The sequence below is a fragment of the Crocodylus porosus genome, unplaced genomic scaffold, assembly GCF_001723895.1.
Source record: "Crocodylus porosus isolate Cpor-Errol unplaced genomic scaffold, CroPor_comp1, whole genome shotgun sequence".
NCBI lineage: Eukaryota > Metazoa > Chordata > Crocodylia > Crocodylidae > Crocodylus > Crocodylus porosus.
The window spans coordinates 29263094-29286566 of NW_017728943.1; the positions used below are offsets into that span (position 1 = coordinate 29263094).

Sequence of the window (23473 nt, forward strand, 5' to 3'; positions counted from 1 at the left end):
TGAGACTGTATGAATGTGGCACAAATGAAGTTTATTTCAATTCTACAGTAACTGGCTACAGAGAAAATGTATTGTTTTAAAACTAAATCTTTTTCAGGTCTTTCTTATCATTCTTACGTTTAGTGTGTATGTTTGTAATGTAAAGGAAGGCCTAAATTATGGGACATTTGGTCTATTGAGACATCTATTAAAAGATGATTAGTAACTTTCCCATTTCATAGAAATTTTCCCAAATTGTGAGCATTTAACAGTAAAATAGATGAGTTAACCATTCTTTTATTGATAACATTTTATTATTTATATGATTAAGCTGAGAAAATAATTTTTGTTCTCTTTATGGGCCTACTCCAGAAATATCTTCTATGAAATAAGACAGTTTATTAAATGTTATCTATTTATGATGTCTGCCCCAAGTCAGAAGTTCCAGTCTGGTTTAATTATTGTTCAGAATTTATTTACTAGTTCTAGCAACATTTGTGGGAATTACTTCAGAACAATTCCAGTTTCTATAGTAGTTGCAGACTCATGTCATATTTTGCAGGTTTTAATCCTTGGCCTCCACGGGCCATGTCTCTCATTAATCTTTCTTTTTTCTCCCTTGTTCAAATATCCAGCTGTTGTTTAAAAAGTGCATATAAAATACCTTGTTAAATATGTTTTTAATTTTGAGAATGTCCTTTATTATACAGCTACAAATCCATGTTAACAATTGAAATGTTACTGTACATTCTAAACTGTTCATAGTAACTGGCTTTGGTGAGACCTAAAATGTGTGTACTCATTGGCTGGCCTCTTCAGGCACAGTTGAAACACCCAAGATGAAGAAGAATGGACAAGATAAGAGAAATTAACTAATTGTGACAGAGTTAAAAAATAAGGCTGGCCCTGTAGACAGAAACTGACCTAGGAAAGGATGAAAAGCATATTGTCTCTAATCTGAAATTTGCCTCTTGACTGGATGTCAAAAGTGGAGGCAGTTGAAACCATAAATTTAGGCAAGATTAACTCATGTCACCACTATTATAGAAGCTGTTATATAACAAGAGCTATTGTCAACAACAGATATATTTCCCGGGACAGACAAAGGGACAGTCCTACTGAACTTGGGCCAAATACTGAAAAAGTGTGTTTGTTTGATTAACCCCTTTCTGCAACATATTGCCATATATGGACAGGCTTCTAAAGCAAAGTGCATTCGTTTTTCTCCATTATTAGGAAATAATATATAACCAAGTAGCTCTGCTGTGTCATCTGCTAATGCCTCTGGACTCTGTTACTGCAAGGAATATCTTTCATTCATTGCTTGCGTTGGCTATGTTGCAAGAGGGTAGGGAGAGGCAGGAAATAATGTAAAAATAACCTTATAAAAGAATACGTTTTGTGAAAGAGGTAATTATGTGGCTGTAGTTGCTGTAAGATAGCCTGGATAGGCTTTCAAATCTTGAGAAGGCATCATGGACACAGAAAACTTTCAGTTATGTCAGCGATTCCCAAACTCTGACAAACTGGGCTCCACCAATTTAAAACGATACAACATTAAATACCACCAGTCATATGAAGTAATTATAAGAAATCTGTTAATGTATACCTCTGACAGGTTGTCTGCATACCATTGGTGGTACGTGTACCACAGATTGGGAACCACTTAGTTATGTGAATCTACCATTACTTTTTATACAGGGCCCTAAAAGAGATATTTAATGTTTTCTAGTAATTATTTAAAATATGTATGCCAATATATTTATGACAGAATTTGAAATTGTCTCCCTCCTCAGATGCCTTCCTTCCTCTCATCCCTTTGTTATACCTAAGGTACATTGCTGATATATTCTTCTACAGCTATCCATTATGTTACAGCTGTATCTCTGATGATCCCACCAACCAGGATGCATACCTTAAGCATCTTAGGGTTTTTTACAGTTACAATCCAATGCTAAAACCACAGCCACTGAAATCAACAGAGCCGGACACAGACCCCTCTCCAACCTGCTAGAGAACCAACTCAAAGACAAGAACAACAAAATTCTTTGTTGTCACCTACAGCCCCCATCCTGAACACCTTGGACACAACATTAATGACTGCCAGACATCTAATGCTAGCTGTGGGGCAGAAACATGTCCTGTCTTACAGGCAGTCCACCAACTTCAAACTTCAAATGGTATCTCAGCGAAAGGCTACACAACTCCTATATTCACCAAGGCACTAAACTTTGCCTTGGACCCAGATGCCAGGTGCGTCCCCTCACCAAAACAGACCACATCATCACTGGACCAAATAATACAGATTATAGCATCTGAGGTTCATTTACCTGCACCACTACCAACATCGTATACACCCTCCTCTATTTACAGTGGCCCTCTGCTTATACATTGGACAGATGGGGTGATCCTGACATGTAAGAATGAATGAACACAGATCTGACACCATTTCCAGAAGGACAGACAAGCCCATGACAAAACACTTTTAACCTTCCTGGACGTTTCATTCCTGACTTTAGCGTAATTTATTTTTAGAATAATAACACTTTAAAAATCAACTTGAACGGGAAATTATGTAACATGTTGAACTTAACTGACAGGTTGAACTTACCCACAGACTGGATTATGTTAAGTATGGTCTAACTAGGCATTCTGGATGCTCATACTATTACATGGGTTAGCTTTTATAAGCCCTAGGTCCCTTAATGGATCTACTGGTTTATTTCTCTCTCTTACCCCTTTGCCTTTCTCAGAAGTGTCCCCACCTTTTTCTTCCCCCCTTCCCTACCTTTTGTATTCTAATTGCTGCTTTCTATTTACCAGCTCTGTTTCCTGCAGTCCTTTCACAGCATCAGATGAAGCAGTCCATATGCTTATGAAAGCTTATGCAGTACATCTGATTTAGTTTATAAGATGCAAATATACCGTACCTTTCACTTAAAATACAGGCAGAGCATAGAGTTCTAATGTGGCATTTAGAACTTTACAGTTTAAAAAATACATCCATGATCTCTGCTTTTTTCCTTTCATAGTAACTGGTGCATTTAAGGCCTTAATAAACTAGACTAAAAGGGCAATTACAAAAAATTAGTGCTTTCTTCCTAAAAATAGTGAGAAATTTTGAATAGTTGCATAACAAAGTACATTTAGAGACATGTAGTAGTTTATTTACAGCTTTCTCCAAAACAGTACAGAAATATGAACAATAAAAATTAAATAGAATAAAATAACATTTATAGAATTTATAATTTTTGCTAAAAACATGCAGTAAGATTATACATACTGTCAGTTGGTACAAAATTAAAACAGAATATAGTGTATGATGATGTAAAAGAAAAGATAAAATGAAGTAGTGAACAATAAAACAAAAACAGGAGAGTTCTATTTGATTTCAGCCCTTATTCTTTGAGCGAATAATGTAAATACACCTAAGGCATATAGGACAAGCTCCAAAGTGTTAGAACGAAGCCAGATTATTTTTAATTTATTAACCCAGTATTTAAAGTTTTCTATGCATGGAGAGATCATTTGGCTTAAAAATAGTTAGAAATTATTTTGGATGTGGAATAAACTAGATGATCAGCCACTCAGAGTTCTGGTCTATACAATAAAATAGAGTCTACCTTAGACTTATAGATCTTTAGGCTAGGTACAGATATTCAAAAAGCCTGAGGCAGAATTGATCCAGGTTACGTGGTTTTCTGTAAGTGATGTAGTTTAGATCAGTATCAAACAGAACACACATTCTCCCTGGGGTAGGGGTTCAGTCAAATCTTAGATGGGATTCTGCCATTTTCAAACTGGCCTGTGTGTACCAAACTTCCTTCTGTTAGAGGTATAGACTGTTTTTGTGTGCTGAACTTTTTTTGTGTTAACTGATATAGACCAGTTTCTGATTATTTATATTGGTAAAAGTGTACTATACCTGACCTTAATGCTTCCAGAACCTCTTTTGCCTGCTTTACTGTAAAAAGATACAACCCTGCCTAAAGTTTGTTTTACTCTGTTTACATCATCGATGTGCTTATTTCAGCTCAGATTTTTGCTAAAGTCAATTCCAAGGTATTTAATGGTAGTGTAAGTGGGATGTTGTGGTTGTGATGGTCCAAAAGTTATGCAAGAGGCAAGGTTTTCTTAGGGTGATTATCTTTTATTGGACCAACTATGTAGCTGGGATAAAGTTAGAGAAGTTTTTGAATGCATGACATTCTTCATCAGGTCTCTGATCACCTGACAATCAGAGATGTAATGAAGAATGCTTTGCATTCAACCCAACTACATAGTGAAATACATCAGTGTAAGAAATCCTTGCCTTTTGCAAGGTATTTAAAAGAAGATGCCATTTCTAGTTTTTTTTTTCCTGTAAAACCCAAACTTGTTTCCTCCTTTCATTCCTAAAAATCAATACCTTGGCTTTAACTGTGTTGATCTGCAAGCTGTTTGAGGTACAGTCCTTCTAAAAAGGGTCTTTGGAGGCCTATTTCAGATTGTGACATTATTAATATGGCATCTGTGTAAAGCCAGAGAGGGATATAGTAATTCAAAATCATGGGTGCATAGAACTGATTCCCTGTTAGCACCTGTTTTAGAACATTCAGGAATAGATTTAAAAGCAGTGGAGGAAGCAAACATCCTTGTGGTACCTATCTGAGTTGAGAAACTATTGGATAGGGCACTGCCAGTCCCGTAATGCTCTCTAGAGGCTGTATTTGAATAATAAGTAATGATTTATCTTAAGAGAGCTTTATCCATTGATGTTATTGCCAGTATCTTCCATGATTTTAATCTTTCTACAGAGCTAAAAGCTCCCTTGAGATCTATGAAGGCTATATACAGATGATTATGTCTTTTTATATGTTTCGATGCTAAATAGGGCAATACTAAGCAATGGTCCATGCAGAAATAGCTTTCACTAAAACAAGCATGCTCATCTCCCAAAATATTGTTTTCAGAAATCCATTTCTGAAGGTGAAAATTAAATATCTCCCAAGTATTTTGGCAGGTATCTGAGAGTAATGGGGCAATGGAACACAGGACCTCTTATTGCCACTTTTAAAAATTGGGACTATTATAATTTCATTTCAATGCTTTGGATAGATGCCTTCTAAAATAATTATATTAAACATTTTGGGGAAAATTTGACAGCACCAGTTAATAAATTCCTTGAAGATTTCTGGGAGAAGAAGATAAGGCCAGGGGCCTTTCCATTTCTCAGTAAGTATAATAGGATTTTATTTGAGAGTCAGAGGTGAGAGAATGATCTGTTTATAGTTTAATAGAAAAAAAAACTTCCTTCAGTGAAAAGCCACCATTTCCTTCACTATCTGTCAGTAATTTATTAAACTTTTTTTTTAAGTCTATGCATCTTCAGGAATGTGTAAATCAGGAACTAATTTTTCCAAAACATTGGTTATTGTTATTTTTCCCTGAGACTACCAGTTCCTCCCATAGCCTCATTTAATATTGTTTCCTCTTTCAGTCTATTCATTTTTTATAGTGTATTTTAATCTTCTTGATCTGTTGGAAACTAGCACAGTCATTTTTAGATTTCTGTTTCTCCAAAGCATCCCTTAAAGCATCTTTAGCTTTAGAGTAGTCTTCATCAAACCAAGGTTTGTGCCACTGGCACTGCCTATTCCCAACAAAGACACACTCTTTTGTGAGGACATTTTCTAACCCCTTCATATTTAAGTAATAGATTTGTGGGGGTTTTGTACTTGAAGAATATGGCGTAAGTGGCCTGAGAGAGTATCTTTGAATAATACAACACATTTATCTTGTGACTTACTTTTCCATCAAATTCTCTATTGGCTACTTCTAATTTGGGGGCTAGATGTATAGGTTTTGGAGGAGGTTCTCCGTATGATTTTAATGGATTTTGTAGAAAGAGAGGCAAGTAATCATTTTCCATACGTGGTAAACTTTCAAATGATTTATACTTGTACCCTGCATGTGGTTGTATTTGTATATAATCTATCACACTTCCCCTTTAGATGTAACAGATGTGAATGCTACAGGTACATCTTTACCAGTTTGTCCATTAAGCATTCTAATATTCTCTCCTGCATTGAATTTCAAAAGCCATTACCCTCCTTCATTTAATTTCTTATCACATAAGTTTGCCGGGGAGATTCCCCATATTCCTTTTATAACACTTTAATATCACGGGTGTCACCAATTCTAGTCTTAAAATCACCTACTATTATTATTTCTAATTCTGGAAATGTATTTTGGATCATCTCAAGCACATTATATAACAGTTCCCATGTCAAGATTACATCAGATCTTGATGTGAGTAGTGAGAAATTACAAAGCAGCAAGGGAGGCCTACCATGAAAATTAATGAGACTGGCTAGGAGATGGTTAGAGTCTATTTCCATTTTTAATCCCTCAGTCAGACTCATTATGAGCTTATCCAGGCTTCCCAGTTTTAGAGACATGAAGAATAAGAACAGGGGTCACTGTGATGCACCAGTATTAAGGATTAGGCTGGCCTGGACATTAACATCTTTTAGCCCACATTCTTACATCTGTTCAGAGAAACTCCCGTGCCCATATGGAGCCATATTAACTTCATCAAGGCTTTATGTAACTGTAAGGGCCCGCTTACAATTGATCTAAATGCAGGTTGGAAACCTACTGTACGTGACAAGCCTTGTTTTCTGTGGGGGAACGAAGCGTGTATGGCCTCAGAGGTGAAGGACTGAAGAAGTATATTAATTTGTTTACCAATATAACTGAAACAAATGCTTTGTTAGAGCTAAAATGAAGGGATAAAATAGACTACTAGGTAAACAGAGTTATTGAGGGAAGCTGTAATTCTCTGCAGAGGTTTGTAATCTGATCATGAAAACTCTAGGGAGTGTTTTGATGGTATGGCACAGTGTTGTCTTAGTGGAGCATGGAGGCAGTCATCGGATGACCATGTATAGGAAAAAGCCTCCTCCCAAGGCAGTTACCTTTTACTCTACAGATACTAGCTTGTTCCCAAGGCAACAAGATCTTTAATAGACTCTTTTTTTTTTTTTTTGCTATTCAGGTATTTCTAGAAGTCATGATTTACCTGTATCCAGACAGGGAGAGTAGTACAAAAGAAAACCTCCTGCCTTCCTCTCAGAATGGGTAGCACAGTATATTACATAGGAGAATTGCACAGGAAGTTTCATCCAGAATCTTAGGCTGGTCTTAACCTATAGTATTGTCTTTCTCCTTGGTCCCGTGAATCGTTTAAGCTTTACATTAGCAGAATCCTTTCCTCATCCTGTGTGGGTACGCCAGGCCCTTTTGTAACTGAAAGAGAGGCAAAGTCAAGATTTTTAAAAATTAATTGTGTGCTTATTTACATAAGAGCTTATTTATAAAGGGAGACACTTCATTCAAATACTGCTGCTTTCGAGATGGTGATTTGGTTATGTTTTGCCCTCAGCTTGCAAGAGTTACAGGTAAACCAAGAGGTGTTTTATTTCTTCTGAACAAATGATGACCTCAGTGGTAAATCAGTGATAAAAGGGAGGAAAATAGCTCTAGAGACATTTCACTTCTGAGTTTACAAGGCTGAATCTGCTTGTCCTCCTGCAGCCAACAATCAAACCCCAAAGTTCATTTTATTTGGGTTCGTATTCTGCTTATGTACAAGGTATGTGAAGGGACTGTACTGGCTTATTCAGAAGGAATTTTTATTAGTTTTTTTTTTTAATAACCTAATTTAAGTGAGAGGGTTTCTATTATAATTCTCTTTGGAAAATGATGGTATTTTTTTTCAGAAAGGGTGTTTGAAATTCCTGAAACCTACCCTTTGGCTGCCTTTAAATCCTGGTTCCTGAATCCTGTAATTCCCTCAATCAAGTCTTCTGAAGTTTAAATTGTTATTAAATGCCTTTTGAAAATGTATAGTTCTTAATCCTAATCAAGGTGAATATATGCAATCAAATAAGTGTTGGAACATCATGATTAAAATGTATTTTTATACTTGGTTTATAGTAATTTAGAATCCTTAGGATTTGATTGGGGGGGAGGAGATGCATTAAAGGGATGCATTTCTCATATATATGTATCTGTATATCTATATCTATCTATAGCCTCATAAACTTGAGACCTTAAAATATAGATATCTATAGGAAGGGAAGTGCAATGGTGGGGAAAGAAGTGTGTGAGACTGGCAAGAGCTTCTGTTGAAACAAAGAAATATTTCTTTACTTCCTGCATAACCACTACCGCATATGGCTTAAAAATCCTGTTAGCTGAAATCCGTCTGTCTTCAGTTCCATGTACTGTAGCTGTCTTTCCTTTCGCTTCATTTCTCTCAAGCCATCTGTAAACCATGCTGACCTGTGAGAGAGTGGAGTTGGGGGAGAGATTAGTGTGACAGTAAATAATAACAAAAGCAAGTCAGTGACACAGAGAACTGGATTCCTTGATAAGCTTTCAGCAAGCAGACTGTGCATTTGAATCAAGCTAAATGAAGAGTGCGCAAATGGAGGGAAAGAATATGGCCCCTCCTTATGGAAAAGAGGGTCTGAGTTCTGGAAGGCAGCAAAGCTGAGAAGGACTGAGGTGTCCTTGTCAGCCCGTCATTTGACTGTTTCTGCATCAAGCAGAAGGTAGGTGGTATCTCAGTATACAGTATTAGTAAGACCATTACTACAGTACTGTGCCCTGTTTTGCTGGCTCGACTTTAAAAGGGTGGCTGAAAGGTTAGTGAGCATTTAGAAAATTATTATAAGAGTGATACATTGTCTGGAAAAATATGTTGTATAGTGAGACTGAAGAGCTCAGTCTATTCAGTTTATCAGCAAGGAGGTTAAAGAGAGCCTAATGACATGTTTTAAGGGCTTAAATGAGGAAAAATTAACAATACTAGGCTGCAGAGCTCTTTCAGGCACTTTGATCCATTGAATTCAGCAAAGATAAAATGTTTGTGATGCTAAAGGTAATTAACCAGTAGAGGAGATGTAGCAAATTTGCTATTACAGTGAATCTTATATGGAGATATGTACTACTGAGTGTCTCTCTAAAAAGTTACAGGGGTATAGGTTGTGGCTGTGTTGGTCTGAGAACATAGGCAGACAAGGTTTTCTGGGTAAATCTGATATCTTTTCTTAGATCAACTCAAATAGTTGGTCAAATTCTTCTTAGCAAGCTTTTGTGTCCAAATACCCATTGTCAGGCTGAGGAAGCATCTGCAGTTGGTATACGTTCTTCCTGGATGGAGTGAATAGTAAAGAAGCCATAGACTAGTATGCATGCACAAAAGCCAGTCAGTGAAGATGTACATTCTGTTTCAGCTGCATGCCATAGTGGTCATTGCAGGAGTGACTGGATGAAATTTTTGCATATATAGTCATCTGGTTTGTATGTCTCAGGTGGGTCAGACCAACTTATCATGGTGGTCCTTGTGAGTAGGAAAATCTATGCATCTGTGGAGGACCACTGTTTCCATCCATATCTTCTGTAACCATTGATAGAATGGTCTGATGATGAATCAGTATTCTTGCTCACAGCCCTAGAAGCATCATTACTTTTTTGTGAGACAGCACAGAGTGCAGTAGCCTGAACCCACAGAAATTTGAGCTGGTGACAGCATCCATTGTAAGGTGGACTACTTGTCTTGTATCTTGAGTGACATCCCTTGTTGGGTGCCTTTTTGTTTTTGCTAGTAGAAAGATTTAATCTGGTAAAAATTTTCATGCAAAGGAACAGACAGTATGAGACACATGTGAGATTGTGTCCCATGAATACTGTGGTAGTGGGTGCATGGGGTGAATTTCCCTAGAAGAAGAATGTTGGTTTTTATTTTTCATATAGTTGACCTTCTTTCTTTGACATGCAGACTATCTGCGTAATTTGAAAACTCTAGTATGAACCATTACAGGGGTTAAGGTCAGCTTTAAAGCACTGGTGAATGGTTCTCAGGTTAGCCTTATAGAAACAGGGCAGGATTTCAGAGTAGAGAGTTGCATTCCCTGCCAGTCCTGGCCTAGCGGGCATGTTGAGTCAGCTTAATGTTCTTTTTGTTTTGTATGTGTTCTGTTTATTCTTCCAGACAAAATGACAACAAGGTTGATGATAGCGGTTGTTGTATTCCTTATGCTACAAATCGGATGCCTTTTATGTAGGCTTTTTTTATTATTATTATTTTTACAAATCTCTCTCTCGTTCCTATGCCAGGCAACAATCTACAAATCATAACATCAATTAAATACATAAAAGACTCCAGTTGAGTTGTAGTTTTATACTTTATCATTAAGTGAGCCTTCTGTGTTTAGAAAACCGTTTTCTGAATCTCATTGTTTATAACTCTGAAATAACAACTCAGCCGCATTTTCAAGGTTCAGTAAGTATCTCTGGCTACAGTGTGTGGTCTATGAGCTACACCAGAGAGGACCATGTCATATTGCTGAGCAAAGGTGCTCTAACACAGAGTTTTCTATGGCCATGGGAGAAAAAAAAGGTAATCCCCCCTTAATTGAAATGGGAGGGACACTTTACTTTTTAACTTTTGAAATAGTCGTAAATATACCATGATTATAACTACTTCCCCAAAGGGTTCTCAAAACCTCTTAAAACCCTGTGAGGAGGGGAAACATTTGCATTTCACAGTGGCAAATGGAGTGTCCACAAAGATTGCGACAAGCGATCTACTTTCATGCAAGTAGAAAGCATTGCTCCTCACTCCCTGTCCTGGACTTTGCTCATGAAACCAGCCTGTCTGTTCTCTTTTTGAGAAGAAGCTATGAAGATCCTCCAAATACTGTTTTGCTTCTAATTCTTGCCATTGGTGGATATAGCTTCAACACAGCACAAATAACTTTTTAAAAGGTGGAAAATTAATATCAATTAAGTTATGTATGATAAATGAATGGTATTTTTAATAGTCTGTATATGAACTGAAATAATTTATTCTAAAGGTCTCGTGGATTATAGATTTGTGGTTTTAATATGCACATATCAGTGACTAACAAAAAGCAGGAGATGAAGAGATGGATAACATTAAAATACACAGTTGGAATACAGTTTATTTTTTAATGAACACATACCAAAAGTAATGTCAAGTTCCTGAAAAATCATTATTGCAAAAGGTAGTTAGGGCCTCCTTCTCCACACTGCTTTTTGTGACTTAGTCTTAAGGTTAAGATAAAGGTATGTTAGAAAAGGAGATACATTCAAGGACTCGAACAGGGTGGAAGAAGATTGCATTTAACCACTTATATCTAAATATGTACAGTAGGATCTGACCCTGTATCTCCCAGAGCAGGGAAGTTGATGACAAATTGGACGCAACTGTATATTAGCTACTCTAAATTCAGTATTTGATAGTGGATTAATCTGCCTACAATGTGACTTCTTGGGAATGATCTACTGCTTAGTATAAGTATAGCCCAGTCAAGTGCTGGAATGGTATAGTGTGTATGTTGCATTTTTTTTAGTTTTTTTTCCAATCTAAATTAAAATAGACTTCATAGACTGATATTTAAATTAGATCCTGAATGAATGATTATTCTTGTCCAGTTGTGCAAGTACTCAGAGTATTGGTTCCTTATTCTATTTTATGCCTTATCCCTAAGCAGGGATTTTTATGAATCTTGACCATTCTGGTATACACACCTTGAGTTATGTATAAAAATATTGCTAAACTTATTACTGAAAATACTCTGTTCTATGTACAAAGTCAAAACAGTTTTGAAATGCAAAATTCAGAGGACAAAAATATTCTTTCTGCCCAGTATGTGATTGATCTGTAGCATCTATCTGAAAATGAATGTTTACTTATATTGCCAGCTGTGCTAATGCAGGTTACTCAGGGCAACATTAATCTGTACTTATTTAAACTCTAGCGGTGATTTAAGCTGATTGCTGATACAATCTACAGTTGTCTTTCAAATAATTGTTATGTTCAGCCACTTTTCTCAAAAAACATTTCAGTCGTAATTTCTTTTAAAATTAAAACTGTCAGAGGTAAAATAATGCTTGTAAGGAAAGCTCTTACATTACAAACCCACTGTATTTCTTCTGTAAAACACTTGTTCTACAGAATAGGAGAGCAAAACACAGCCTTTTTTCCTTTAACAGTCTGTGAAATTTTAAGAACCAACAATTGAACTCTGCTGTTGCATTCCATTCCAGGGTTTTCTCATATAACCATGGCAAAACCATATGAATTTAACTGGCAGAAGCCTGTTCCTTCCTTTATGCAAGATGGAGCTGTGTTTGACAGATATGAAGAGGTAAGAGGCCAGTCTCACAATCTTCTTTTAATTTCGCTTTCCCTGCTTTTTTTTACTTTATTATGTAAGTGTTATAAAAACATAATATTTTTCTCAAGACAATATACAAATACCAGTTCCTAACAGAAAAATTACAGGAACATAGAACAGAAATAACAACACACTTTGTATATTTGCTTGCTATTAAAAAAGCCCCTTTAAAATATATTTTATAATAGCCGATTTAATCCTGTGATTAGAAAATAATCCCTGAGTAGGAGAAAAGAAGGATTTAGATACAAATCTGTCTGTAACATACATAAAGCTCTTCCTTGTAGAGAATCCTGATGGTATAGAGTGTGAAGGATGGGGACCAATGAAGTGCACTATGTCCTTTTTTCTAAAATTGCTGTTTCGGATGCATGTAGACTGAGAACCTGTGAGATGGATGGAAAAATAAAATTATTAAAACATAGTCAAAGACACTGAGATCAAGAATGGTTTTATCTGCTTCAGACAGTCAAAGATTACTTTATCTTGAGTATGATTACTATGGTTCTCCTTTCAGTTGCGCTTGAATCTGTGTCTGTTAAAGGAATATAAAGTGGGACATTTAACACAGGCTACCAAATAAAATGCAGAGCCTTTTAATATAATCAACATCAATTTGCCTATGGGAATAGTTTTATTGGGGTCTATTTTAATTCTTTTTTTATTTGACTGGAAATCTAAATTAAAAGTATTGTGATAAATAACTTCAGGGTTATTATACTTTCCTCTCATCTCTTGAATTGAACAAAAAGTATTTTTATTACAGAGGCCAGTCAATTTAGGGATGGGTTTCATATCCTCTGTTTTTAGTGCTGGAATAGATAAACAAATAAGAAACTTATGGCCATTGAACATTGGCCTTTGAGAGAAGGATCTTAAATGCTTTATTTGTCATGTGGTAAGTGCTGTTTCAAAGATTTACTACATTGGGTTCATCTGATACATCTGAATGTGTGTGGTTTTGCTTTCAAGAATATTTAATAAAGAGTACTAGATGACCCAGATGTGGACATGATTATTTTACTGATTGTTTTACTTCAGTAAACGACGAAGTAAAAAAGGCTAGCTCTAGTAAAGGGCTTTAGCCCATGGAGTTTAAAATGGGTATCTGAACTACCCAGTCAGTGCACAGGAAAAGTTAGGTGCCTCAGAATGCCAGCCTTCTTATGAAGAGAGGCTGAATGACATGGGACTTTTCAGCTTGGAAAAGGGCAGGCTCAGGGATGACTTGTTGGCAGCCTATACGTATATAAGCGGTGTGTGCTGGGAACTGGGAGAATGTCGGTTCACTAGGGCACCCCATTGGAAGACTAGGTCCAACGGTCACAAATCCTTGGAAGATCGTCTTAAGCTAGACATAAGGAAAAACTTCTCTACTGTTCGAGTCCCCAGGGCCTGGAATAGACTCCCCACAAAGGTGGTGCAGGCACCTACTCTGGATTTCTTTAAGAAACACTTGGATGCCTATATTGCTGGGATCATTTGACCCCTGCTTACTGCTTGACCTTTGGGCAGGGGGCTGCACCCGATGATCTTGCGAGGTCCCTTCCAGCCCTAATGTCTATGAAATATATGAAATCTAACACTAGCAGCAGGCTGAGGAAGGAGTTGCCTTTTAGGTACAATCCAATAAACACATCCAGTGTGCAGCTGCCTTGAGCTAGCCAACAGGAGCATGGGCAAAAGTCTTTAATCCAGCCCTTTTCCTCAGAGCTGCTGTGATGGGCCTGTATCTTCTTGAGATGCATAGGCCAGCATCCTTTCCTGAATGTAGGAGAGCCCTTTCTTTATAAAGAGTAAGATGAAGTTATTTTCATTTAAAGCATGGCACCTGCAGGAGGGGAGGTTGCTGCTGGTACGGTCACTGTCCCACTTTATACATTAGCCTTATGGGAGCCCTCTCAGCCTGAAGGGATTCAAACCCCCATTTCTCTTTACCCTGGAAAGTGCCTTAAATACCAGGCCATCAACTATTCTGGGGTGAGCCAAAGAGTATACAAGGATGAGCGGGACTCTTTAAATTAATAGCTAGATCACTAACCTGAGAGAGGGAGGGAGCCTGGGGTTCTGGTCCCTACTCTCAAGCCTGTATCTACATTTCACATGCATCAGTTATTGGATAAAAGTCAGAAACTGTCCTGAGAACCAGACTCAAACCCAGAACACACTCCCTTGCTCCCCTGGCTCTGGTTTACCAGTCCTTCCCTGTTGCAGTACCTGTCAGTCTCCCAGTAATTGTGTTGGCCTAGTGCTCTATGTGCAAAATGCTTTGGGGTAATTTCCTATGTGTATTTCTGTGAGGATGTTCCCATTCCAAATGTAGTTGTACAATGTGACTGGGGTAACAAATTCAGTGTTGCCTATTGCCATGATTTTGTTGCCTTTCACAAGATATTTTGTATTTTTGGTGTGTGATCCATAAAGAATCTTAGCCTTCCATTTAAAGAAAAGTTTCTACTCTTTATGGCTGCAGGAAAATATGAACTTGATTGCATCCTGACACATCAGTTAACAGAAGACAAATGAAGAGATCCCCAGATTGATTATTCTTTGTATTTTTTAATCAAACTCATTTGGCAGGGGAGCGGTGTGGTGGGGCTATCGTGATTTTTGTGAGAAATGGTTGGGCTTGGCAGGACTGCAAACACATTCTGAAGGCAGGTGGGGAAAATTGTAACACATCTTTACTTTTGGCAATATTACTATAATAGTTGTTATCTTTCCTTTAAAATAGGAGTCCTTCGTCTTTGAATCAAACTGCCTCTTTCAAGTGGATGAATTTGGCTTTTTCCTGAGGTGGAAAAGCGAAGGAAAGGTAGAGTACAGGGATATCCGGAACATCCCCATCTTCCTGTATTATATTACACTTAGCTTGTTTCCTGGCTAATTTTTAATCACTAAAATTACATGCATCTTTGTAACTGTCGAAAGATAGCTTGACTCCTTCACTTTCGGAATTAACATCAGCCAGCTTCCTAACAGGGTATTAACAGATGTGAAAGGAAAATATACTTTGGCATTAATTAGCTGTGATTTCAGGGAAGACATGTTGTTTATATTTGCTTCCCTTCCTGTTTGCTTCTGTGCTGTGTTTCAACAGACCTTTGAACTCACACATTGTTTCTTGCCACTCCAGGAAGGACAGGTATTAGAATGCTCCCTGATCAACAGTGTTCGTTTTGGAGCCATACCAAAGGTAATTAGTTTATACAGTTTTTTTTTTAAAACAGAAAGTGTCCAAGCTGAATGTGAAGTGTGGAAATGCAGTTCATCTTGTTACAGAATTCTACCAGGGCAGCTTCCCATGTGAATTCAGAGTATAAAAGTTTTAGCTTTAAGTTATAGTGTCAGATATTGTAGTCTGGGAACGCCATTTTAGTGCTCTACCATCCTTTCTAGATGCTGTCATATCTAGATAATAGACCTATATGTTAAATAGGTCCCCTCAAGGGGCTTTTAATTATTTTTAAACGTCTATTGTAATGCTGTTTTAGAAGCCTGGTAAACTTGTTCTAGTCAAATTACGTCCTTGTCCATTTAAATATTTCCGTTCCTTTGCATTTCCTTGATATGTAATTTTAAAGGACTTGTTTGCTTTCTTGTTTTACTCTTTAGGGTGATCAGTTATGGCTCGGTGCTGGGACTAGTGTTTATGAATCACTGTTTCAAAGGCAGTCAGCACAGGGAACTACCAGAGGGCTTGACCAAAGCAGTAGCTTTCAAAATATTTTCTAATCATTTTATCTTTTTGAAAATGTGTCTAGAATTTAGGGAACTTTTTTTCGGCTGAAATTGGGCCCAGTTCCTTCACTGGTTCTCCGTAAGAGATTTTCTGTGTAGCTGTCCAGTAAAGCTGCATCTCTTATTAATGGCATTAAATACAACAGCACCAATTAGACTACAGTTCCAGTTAAAAATGATATATATTATTCCCCTTTAAACATAGATTGTGTTAGTGAAGTTGGACTGAAATCCTCTTTCAATAAACCAGAGTATATGCAGTTTCAGGGCAGACTTCCTCATGATACCCAACCCCTGTACCTCAAACATTACCTGTGGCTTCATGTAGGCAATATCTATGGATGTTTCAAATTAACATCAAAATCACCAAACGCTAGATGTGTCAATATGAAATGGACAAAAATTACCAACTTATTCTACACAAGTAACAGTTTGGGGTCATTATTCTCTGGGATAAATTAAAATAATCTACCTGGACAGGTGTTAAAAGTATCCATCTATTTCCAGTCCCCCCAGTGATCCATTTTCCCTCGCCATAAATGTAATTTCTGTAATTTTCTGAAATGTCTTTAAGGGACTGCATTTCTCTCTGAGCTTTTATGATTCAGTGACATGCAGTGATTATTTAGATTTTTTTTTCAGTTCATGCACATATATTCTAAGTGACAGTATGTATCTGAGAGGACTGGGAAATGTTTACAGTTTCAATCTTTGTGAACCTGAAATGCACTTTTACTTTAAGTCACAAAGCACTACAAATCTGACAAGTCATTTGTTTTGTTTAACAGGATCCCAAAATACTTGCTGCTCTCGAGGCTGTTGGAAAAGCAGAAAATGAGCTGGAAGGGCGGACAGTGTGTGTCTGTAGTGGCACAGATCTGGTGAACATCAGCTTCACTTACATGGTAGCAGAAAACACAGAAATAGCTAAGGTATTCCACAGTTAAGCATTGCACGAGTGGAGAAGAAAGGGTTTGTGAGCTTTGCAGAAATGGGGGTTTTTTTGTCAGAAGTCAGCCAGCTTTGCCTTTAGTGCAACAAGGCTAGTTTCATATCTGCTGCCCTGCTCCATGAAAGGGCAACCACATTCATTAGGAGCTTGCTGAAAAGAATAGAGGTGGCCAAATGAAAAACAAGTCATTCATCTAGGTTTATAATGTGAGCCAAGTTGTAGAAAGGGCGAACTGAGGCTTCATTATCTAAAAGCAGAACATCCCGAAGTATGAAGCATGTCCCCCTCAAGTCGTCACATGGAAGACCAGCCAGGGTGAGGAGAAATAGGTGTAGATTAGTACTACCTATGAGGGTGAAGGAAAGTGCAATTAGTTCTATTTGAATGCAGGGTGGAGCTCAGTTTTTAGAAGTTACAGGAATGCCATTATGACAGAACTTTATCTGTAAAGTGTAGCTCATCATTCATAGGATTTTAAAAGTTAAAAAAGGAGAAAGAAAATGATATACAGCCAATAAAATTCCAGGAAGCTAGGATGATATTTCCTCCTCCTATTTGTTTCATAAATTCATGTATGTTATCTAGTTTCTTTGAAGTTTGTTTGACAGAACAGCCAAATACTCCTGCTTAAGTTCAGGATGCTGCAATTTACAGTGCAGTTTGGGAGAAAGCCTACTGACTCCAACTGGGTGCAGTAATCACCTTTGCCTGTTATAAGTTGTTGGGAATCTTAATTTTGAATCCAAATTTATAATGCTACTACTATGTTTTTAGGCAAGTTTCTTGTGAATAATACACATTGCTTGCTTTTCTCCTGTGTTCCAAAGGCTGAAACACAAGTTACACCAGGGCTGTTCAACTTCCAGGCAGCCAGGGGCTGTATGCTTCATGGGCCACATTTCCAGGTGCTGTGATTTACAAGGCAAGAGCTGCAGACTTAGGATCGTTCATCTCATGGGCAGCACCCTCTGGTCTGTCCCAGACTGCACAGGCAGTCTAGTATGCCCCTCTTGCCCCTAACTCCATCCACAGTGTGGCTAGCCCAGTACCTTCCGCCTCCCCCACAGCCCAGTTATCTACTCCCCAACAGCCATGTGGGGAGCCTGACACTCCTCCTCCTCCACCTTGCCCTGCAGCACAGGCAGCCCAGCTCACCTCTGTCACATGCACCCCCTCCCCTCCCAACAAGACATCCACCTACATTGTGGGCAGTCCAGCTCCTGCCTTTCTTATATGCACAGCATGGGCACCCCATCCCACCAGCTGTACCATCTTGTCCACAAGAGTGAGGGCAGGTAGTAAAAGCCAGAGGAGGGGGAGGGAGCCTGAAGAACCCAGTTGCCATGGCAGGAGGGAAGCAAAGGGTGCCAGGGGCAGCTGGGAGGCCTGAAGGCCGCATGTTAGTCTGTCATGGGCCACAGCAGTCTACAGGCCTCCAGCTGGGCAGCTCTGAGTTACAGCATTATTTTTTGCAGAGCTGGTGATGTGTTGCTTTGCATATATATGCAAAAATGTGGAATATTGGTCACTAACATGCAAACCTAATAAGCCTACACATTGAAAATGCGGGGTTTGCTTGTTGATATATGTATCACTTAATCCCTTGGCTGCTTCCTCTCTTCCTCTTTCACAATTGGCTGAACAGACCTGTAGACAGAAGGCATCTTGTGACCATTCTTTATAAATGTTATGCAATAAAACACACAGTAAATATGTAACACTTCACTTTTACAATGCTTGGTATTGTATCCTGTTAAACGCTGTGAATATTGAGTAAACTCTATGGTAGAAGACATTTGTATACCTTATATGGATTCACAAAGTGATATTACTGCGTGGATATTCAACATGCTGATGCTGATACCAAGATATTCAGGGAAATAATGCTATAATTTGGAAACATTTGAGGAACAAATATAAATTCGAAATAGAGAGAGGGAGACAGAGAGAGTTGCTACAGGCATTCATTTTTATATACTCCTTATTTTAGAATATTTTATAAATGTATTTATTATCCACCTTTGGAACTAGATAGGCTACATGGGACTGACTGGTGTGAGGAGAGAGACCAACATCTATCACTTGTATAATTATATATTCTAAAATGTACTTGCCTTAGTATCTGGACACATTGCATAGGTTAAATGTAGTATCCCAGTGAGTCAACCCTTTTGCACTGCATGACATGGGTAGCTTGCTACCTTATACTGCCTCATTCACAGTCCAGATACTTGATGAAAAAGACTAAACTCGCATGACATTCTGCTAGTCCGTGAGCTCTGAGTCTGATAGGTCCCAACAGAGAGGGAGACAGTTCTGCTGCTTTTCCAGAAAGAGCCTTCCAGTCTTCCGAAGTACACACATGGGGCTTGTTAACTGCTAGTTTTGAGCTAAAGAAAAATGCCTTAACTCTTATCTTCATATAGAGCTGTAACTCTTTAACCCCATTATTCTTCACTAAGAGTAGATCAGGAATAAGAGTGTTTGCATATGGTGGAAAGCAGGAGCACATATTCAGTGTTAAATTTTATAGTCTGCTTTGGGTACAGAGAATTTTTGGGTTCTCAGTTTACCTAAGTCCTGATTTTCAGGACTGTACAACATCCATGGTATCTATGGACTTTATTTAGAATTATGGGTTCCCATTACCTTTGAGACTGATGATAAGATAAATGCTTTCCAGAATACTAATTGCTCCTTGTCAGCATACATTACCATGCTGGCTGAGTGAACACTCTTCTTGATGGCATTCCTTAGATCTTGATCTAAGTTATACTGGTGTAAATCCAGAGTATCTTTACTGAAATCAGCATCACTGTAATTAGAATCTGGCCCTCTGCTTTGGAAGTGATTGACTGTTTATAGAGTTTGTACAGTTTGCATGTTTATAAACCAGCTACAGCTGCTGGTAGGTTTCATATTTTAGGCTGAACTGGCACTGGACATCAGTTACTAAATTTACTAGATGGACTTTCTGTGGCTTGGTATATAGGCTAGTCAATCAAATGGGTTTGTGACCTCTGAAGGGAGAATTTCCCTAGTGCAGGAGTAGTATTGAGCCAGCATTTTGCTCTGGAGTAGGGTCTCTTGGGCTCCACAGCAGTTTGTAGGCAACTCAAACAAGCTGCCCTAAATTAGAGCATCATTGATACAGCCTAATATCTGAACTTTGTACCACGTTTTTCCCCGCTTCTGCCATTTTGGCAATGTGGTGTAGAGTCAAAGCCCTAATGGTTTTAAATATAAAAGAAAAAAACCAACAGAAATTATTTTGCTTTATTGTTTCATTTTTATCTTACTCGGTGCTCTGTGCTAATTGCACGTGTAGATATAGTAGACTCTGGCACAGTTTGTGCCAGAGTCAGCAGCTCCTGGGTGCAGCATGTACATATGTACCTGGGACCACAGCAGTTAGAGCAGGTGCAGAGTAGCCCCAGGCTGGCAGCAGGCTTGGGGGGTCAGCCCTATGCTCTGAGATGTGGTATTGGGCAGCAGAGGGGCTGGCTGGGCATGAGGGTGCTGTACACCAAGCCAGCCCCAGTTACCCTCTATACATGAATTGAGGTGGCATAAATGTCTCTGCTGTAGGAAGTACTATCCTACAGTGGAGTTAATTAATTTATGGTGCCCTAATATGGGCACATGTATAAATGGTGATGCTTTACTGCATAGCTAATTAGTCAGCCTCTTAGTGAGTACATCTACATGAGACATTAAACTGAGTGGTATCATAATTTATTGTGAAGTAAGCATATGCATGTACATGTTCACGTGCTTGCTACACAGTAAACCTGCCCAATCCTGAGTAAATTGGTTACCTACAAATACAAGTAGCGAATTTGCTTGAAATTGGTAACAGCACAGTAGCACTCATGTAGATGCCTCACTGAGGGAAAAATGTGCTCCCGGTCAGCCATCCACCAGGGGCCAGGAGATTGCTCCCTGTCCCAGGAGCTGTCTACTGTTAGGGTGGGGTCGAGATGGCATTTGGGGAGCAGAGACTGGGAGATCCTTATCTCCCAGCCCCCACTCTGCTACTGTGAACATGTCATGGGGCTGGCTCTGGGAGATAAGCATCTTTCAGTACTGGCCCTGTGGTTGCGGAGGTGGAGGCTGAGAGCCTGTTCCCCTGCCTCTTCCTTGCCCCCAGCTTTGTGAGCGCAGAGCTGAGCAGGGGACAAGCTATCTCCTGGCCTGGTGCTCCCTGCCATCCCCTGGGCTGGCACCCAGGGGGAGCCTGGAGCTCCCTCGAGTGGCAGCAGGGGCCCATCGTAGGGCTGCAGGAAACTTGGTAAAAAGAGCAACAAATCTTCTCCCTAATCTCTGCATGTGTTGATGCCTGCCCAAAAGCGCTTACTCCAGAGTATCGTATACCAGAGTAAACTTAGGCCAATTCAAATGCATGTGTAGATGTGCCCAGTAAAGCACACTTAATACCATCTTTTCCTTTATGTAGTTAATATAGGTTACTAGCATTGCAAGGCTACTTAGAGTGACACTGGGTATGCCTACATGTTCATTAATACACAGTAGTTACTGTTCATTTAGTTTAGTACTTGCTTAATAAATTACTAACTAAATGCACAGTAACTACAGTAGCACCAATGCACAGTTTTTCAGTGACACTTACTGCACAGTAGCCTAATACTACCGCGCAGTAGTGTATTAGCACAGTTTGTGCCCGGCATGCTACTGTGCAGTATTATTAGGTTACTGTGTCTTATGTAGATGCGTTCACTGAAGGCTGAATCACAGGAATAAATTGCTAATTGGCAGCAGCTAAAATACTTAGGCGATAAGTTCTCTGACAGATAGTGTACACACAAGCTCATTGTTTTTTTTCTACATGTTAACGTTACCTGCAGTTGATATTACCATGCTCAAATGTTTAGCACCTCAGCTATCCACGTGGGCAGGGCCATCCCTGAGGGGTGTGAATCAGGGCGACTGCTCTGGGCCCCATGCTTTAGAGGGCCCGATGGTCAGTGCCACATAGGCCCTGCCGTGGCTGCCATGCACCACCACTGCCAAACGCCACCAGCTTTGCTGCCCCTGAGCACTGCTGGCTCTGGCCAGTCACCACCTCCCCCTCCACACCACTCTGGGCCCCGCACAGGCTGATATGCCCCAGGCCCCGCACGCCCCTAGTGATGGCTCTGCATGTGGGAGAGCATTGCTAACACTTTGGATAAAGCAAAGCAGGCAAAATTCAGTCTTTATGTAAGATGGAGTAGCGTTATATCTACCTCGCCCTTTTTTGTATTTGTTTTGATGATTTCCCACCACTGTGTTGATTAAGCTGTCTGTCTGTTTCCTGTGAACATAGGGCAGCAGCTTTAATTTTAGGTGGTTCACAAAGGTTCTGAACATTTAATGTATGTGGTCCTATGGATGAATATAGGGGGATAGATCATTTTCAAGAAGAGGCTACATCAGACACTGATTCCATGTGACCTCTGTGCAGATAGCTGATGAGGGAGCTCTTAGGTTTGGTTTTACAATCAAAAGACTTGTAATAGTAGTCACAACTCTGATAGGAATATTTGAAAAATAATTATGCATACTTTAACGGCAGTGTTTCAGACATTGTTTGAATACCTTTGTACATTAACTTTTATTTCTGCTCGGTTAGTATGCTCATGGAAGAGACAAGTGCTGTGATAAGTGCAGATTCTGCTACGCTGCTTTCCCACAAAGAGCCCAGTAGAGAAATATCCCTGCACTTCAATGTAGCAGAAGTGTAGACTGGTTTTACCAAATGATCTCCATGTAACACCAGGGTGTTTTCATTCATTTCAATGGGAATTTCAACAACGGTGATGTTATGTGGCAAGGTAGGAAGATCATAAGTACAGAGGAAGATATAGGTAACAGCAGGAGATTCCCATAGCGCTTTTACACAGAAGGACTTCTTCTGGGTTGTTCCATGGTTTTGTTGCCATTTTTTTGTCATGGAAGTGTGAATTCTGAACCTAAAGTACCCATAAAAAAATGCACAACTTCCTTATAAAGAATTTTGGAAATCTCCTGCTGCTCCCTTTGTTTCCAACACAGAAATAATCGTCAGGGTTTTAGGCACAAACATGGAAATGCTTTTGTTCATTTCAAATTAAATAAGTGAGAAGTCTTGTTGGCTTCAGTATGGGAATACTGGTATGCTTAAAGTTAAATGCGTTTTCAGGGCTATGGTTTCATAAAGTGGAACCCAGTTTGTTCATACTTGGGTGGTTTGCAACCCTCTTAGTTTGCAGCAGGCTGCCAAATTAACACTGTGCTGTTCAGATGGTTGCTGCAGCTTTCAGTTCAGAGGGCTCTACTTCTACAACCAGGTGGTGCACCCCTGCATCCCAAGTGGCTGTTTGTTGCAGCTGTGTATACCCCCCACTACTTTACAAAACTTGAGCTTCACAGGAGGGTTAGGAAACAAACCCTGTAAAGAATCTATGTTCTGCTGTAATCACCTTTTGAAGGTTTCATTCAAAGGGCAGTTGTGGCTTCTGGTCTTTCAAGCAGATGGTCCCAATACTGTTGTTGTATTCAGATGGTT

The 23473-nt window shown here is 39.1% G+C and overlaps 1 protein-coding gene across 4 annotated transcripts in view; it reads left to right on the forward strand.

Annotated features, from left to right (window-relative positions):
* The window catches only part of PLCB4 (phospholipase C beta 4), a 315512-nt gene that overhangs the window by 161916 nt on the left and 130123 nt on the right, over nucleotides 1-23473 (forward strand). For all 4 annotated transcript variants that reach the window (XM_019549095.1, XM_019549097.1, XM_019549098.1 and 1 more), the window contains 4 exons: nucleotides 12103-12203; nucleotides 14968-15048; nucleotides 15370-15429; nucleotides 16763-16906. In XM_019549095.1, coding sequence (XP_019404640.1) covers nucleotides 12120-12203; nucleotides 14968-15048; nucleotides 15370-15429; nucleotides 16763-16906 — 369 coding nt within the window. In that variant the 5' untranslated portion in view covers nucleotides 12103-12119. The remainder of the gene's footprint in view (nucleotides 1-12102; nucleotides 12204-14967; nucleotides 15049-15369; nucleotides 15430-16762; nucleotides 16907-23473) is intronic.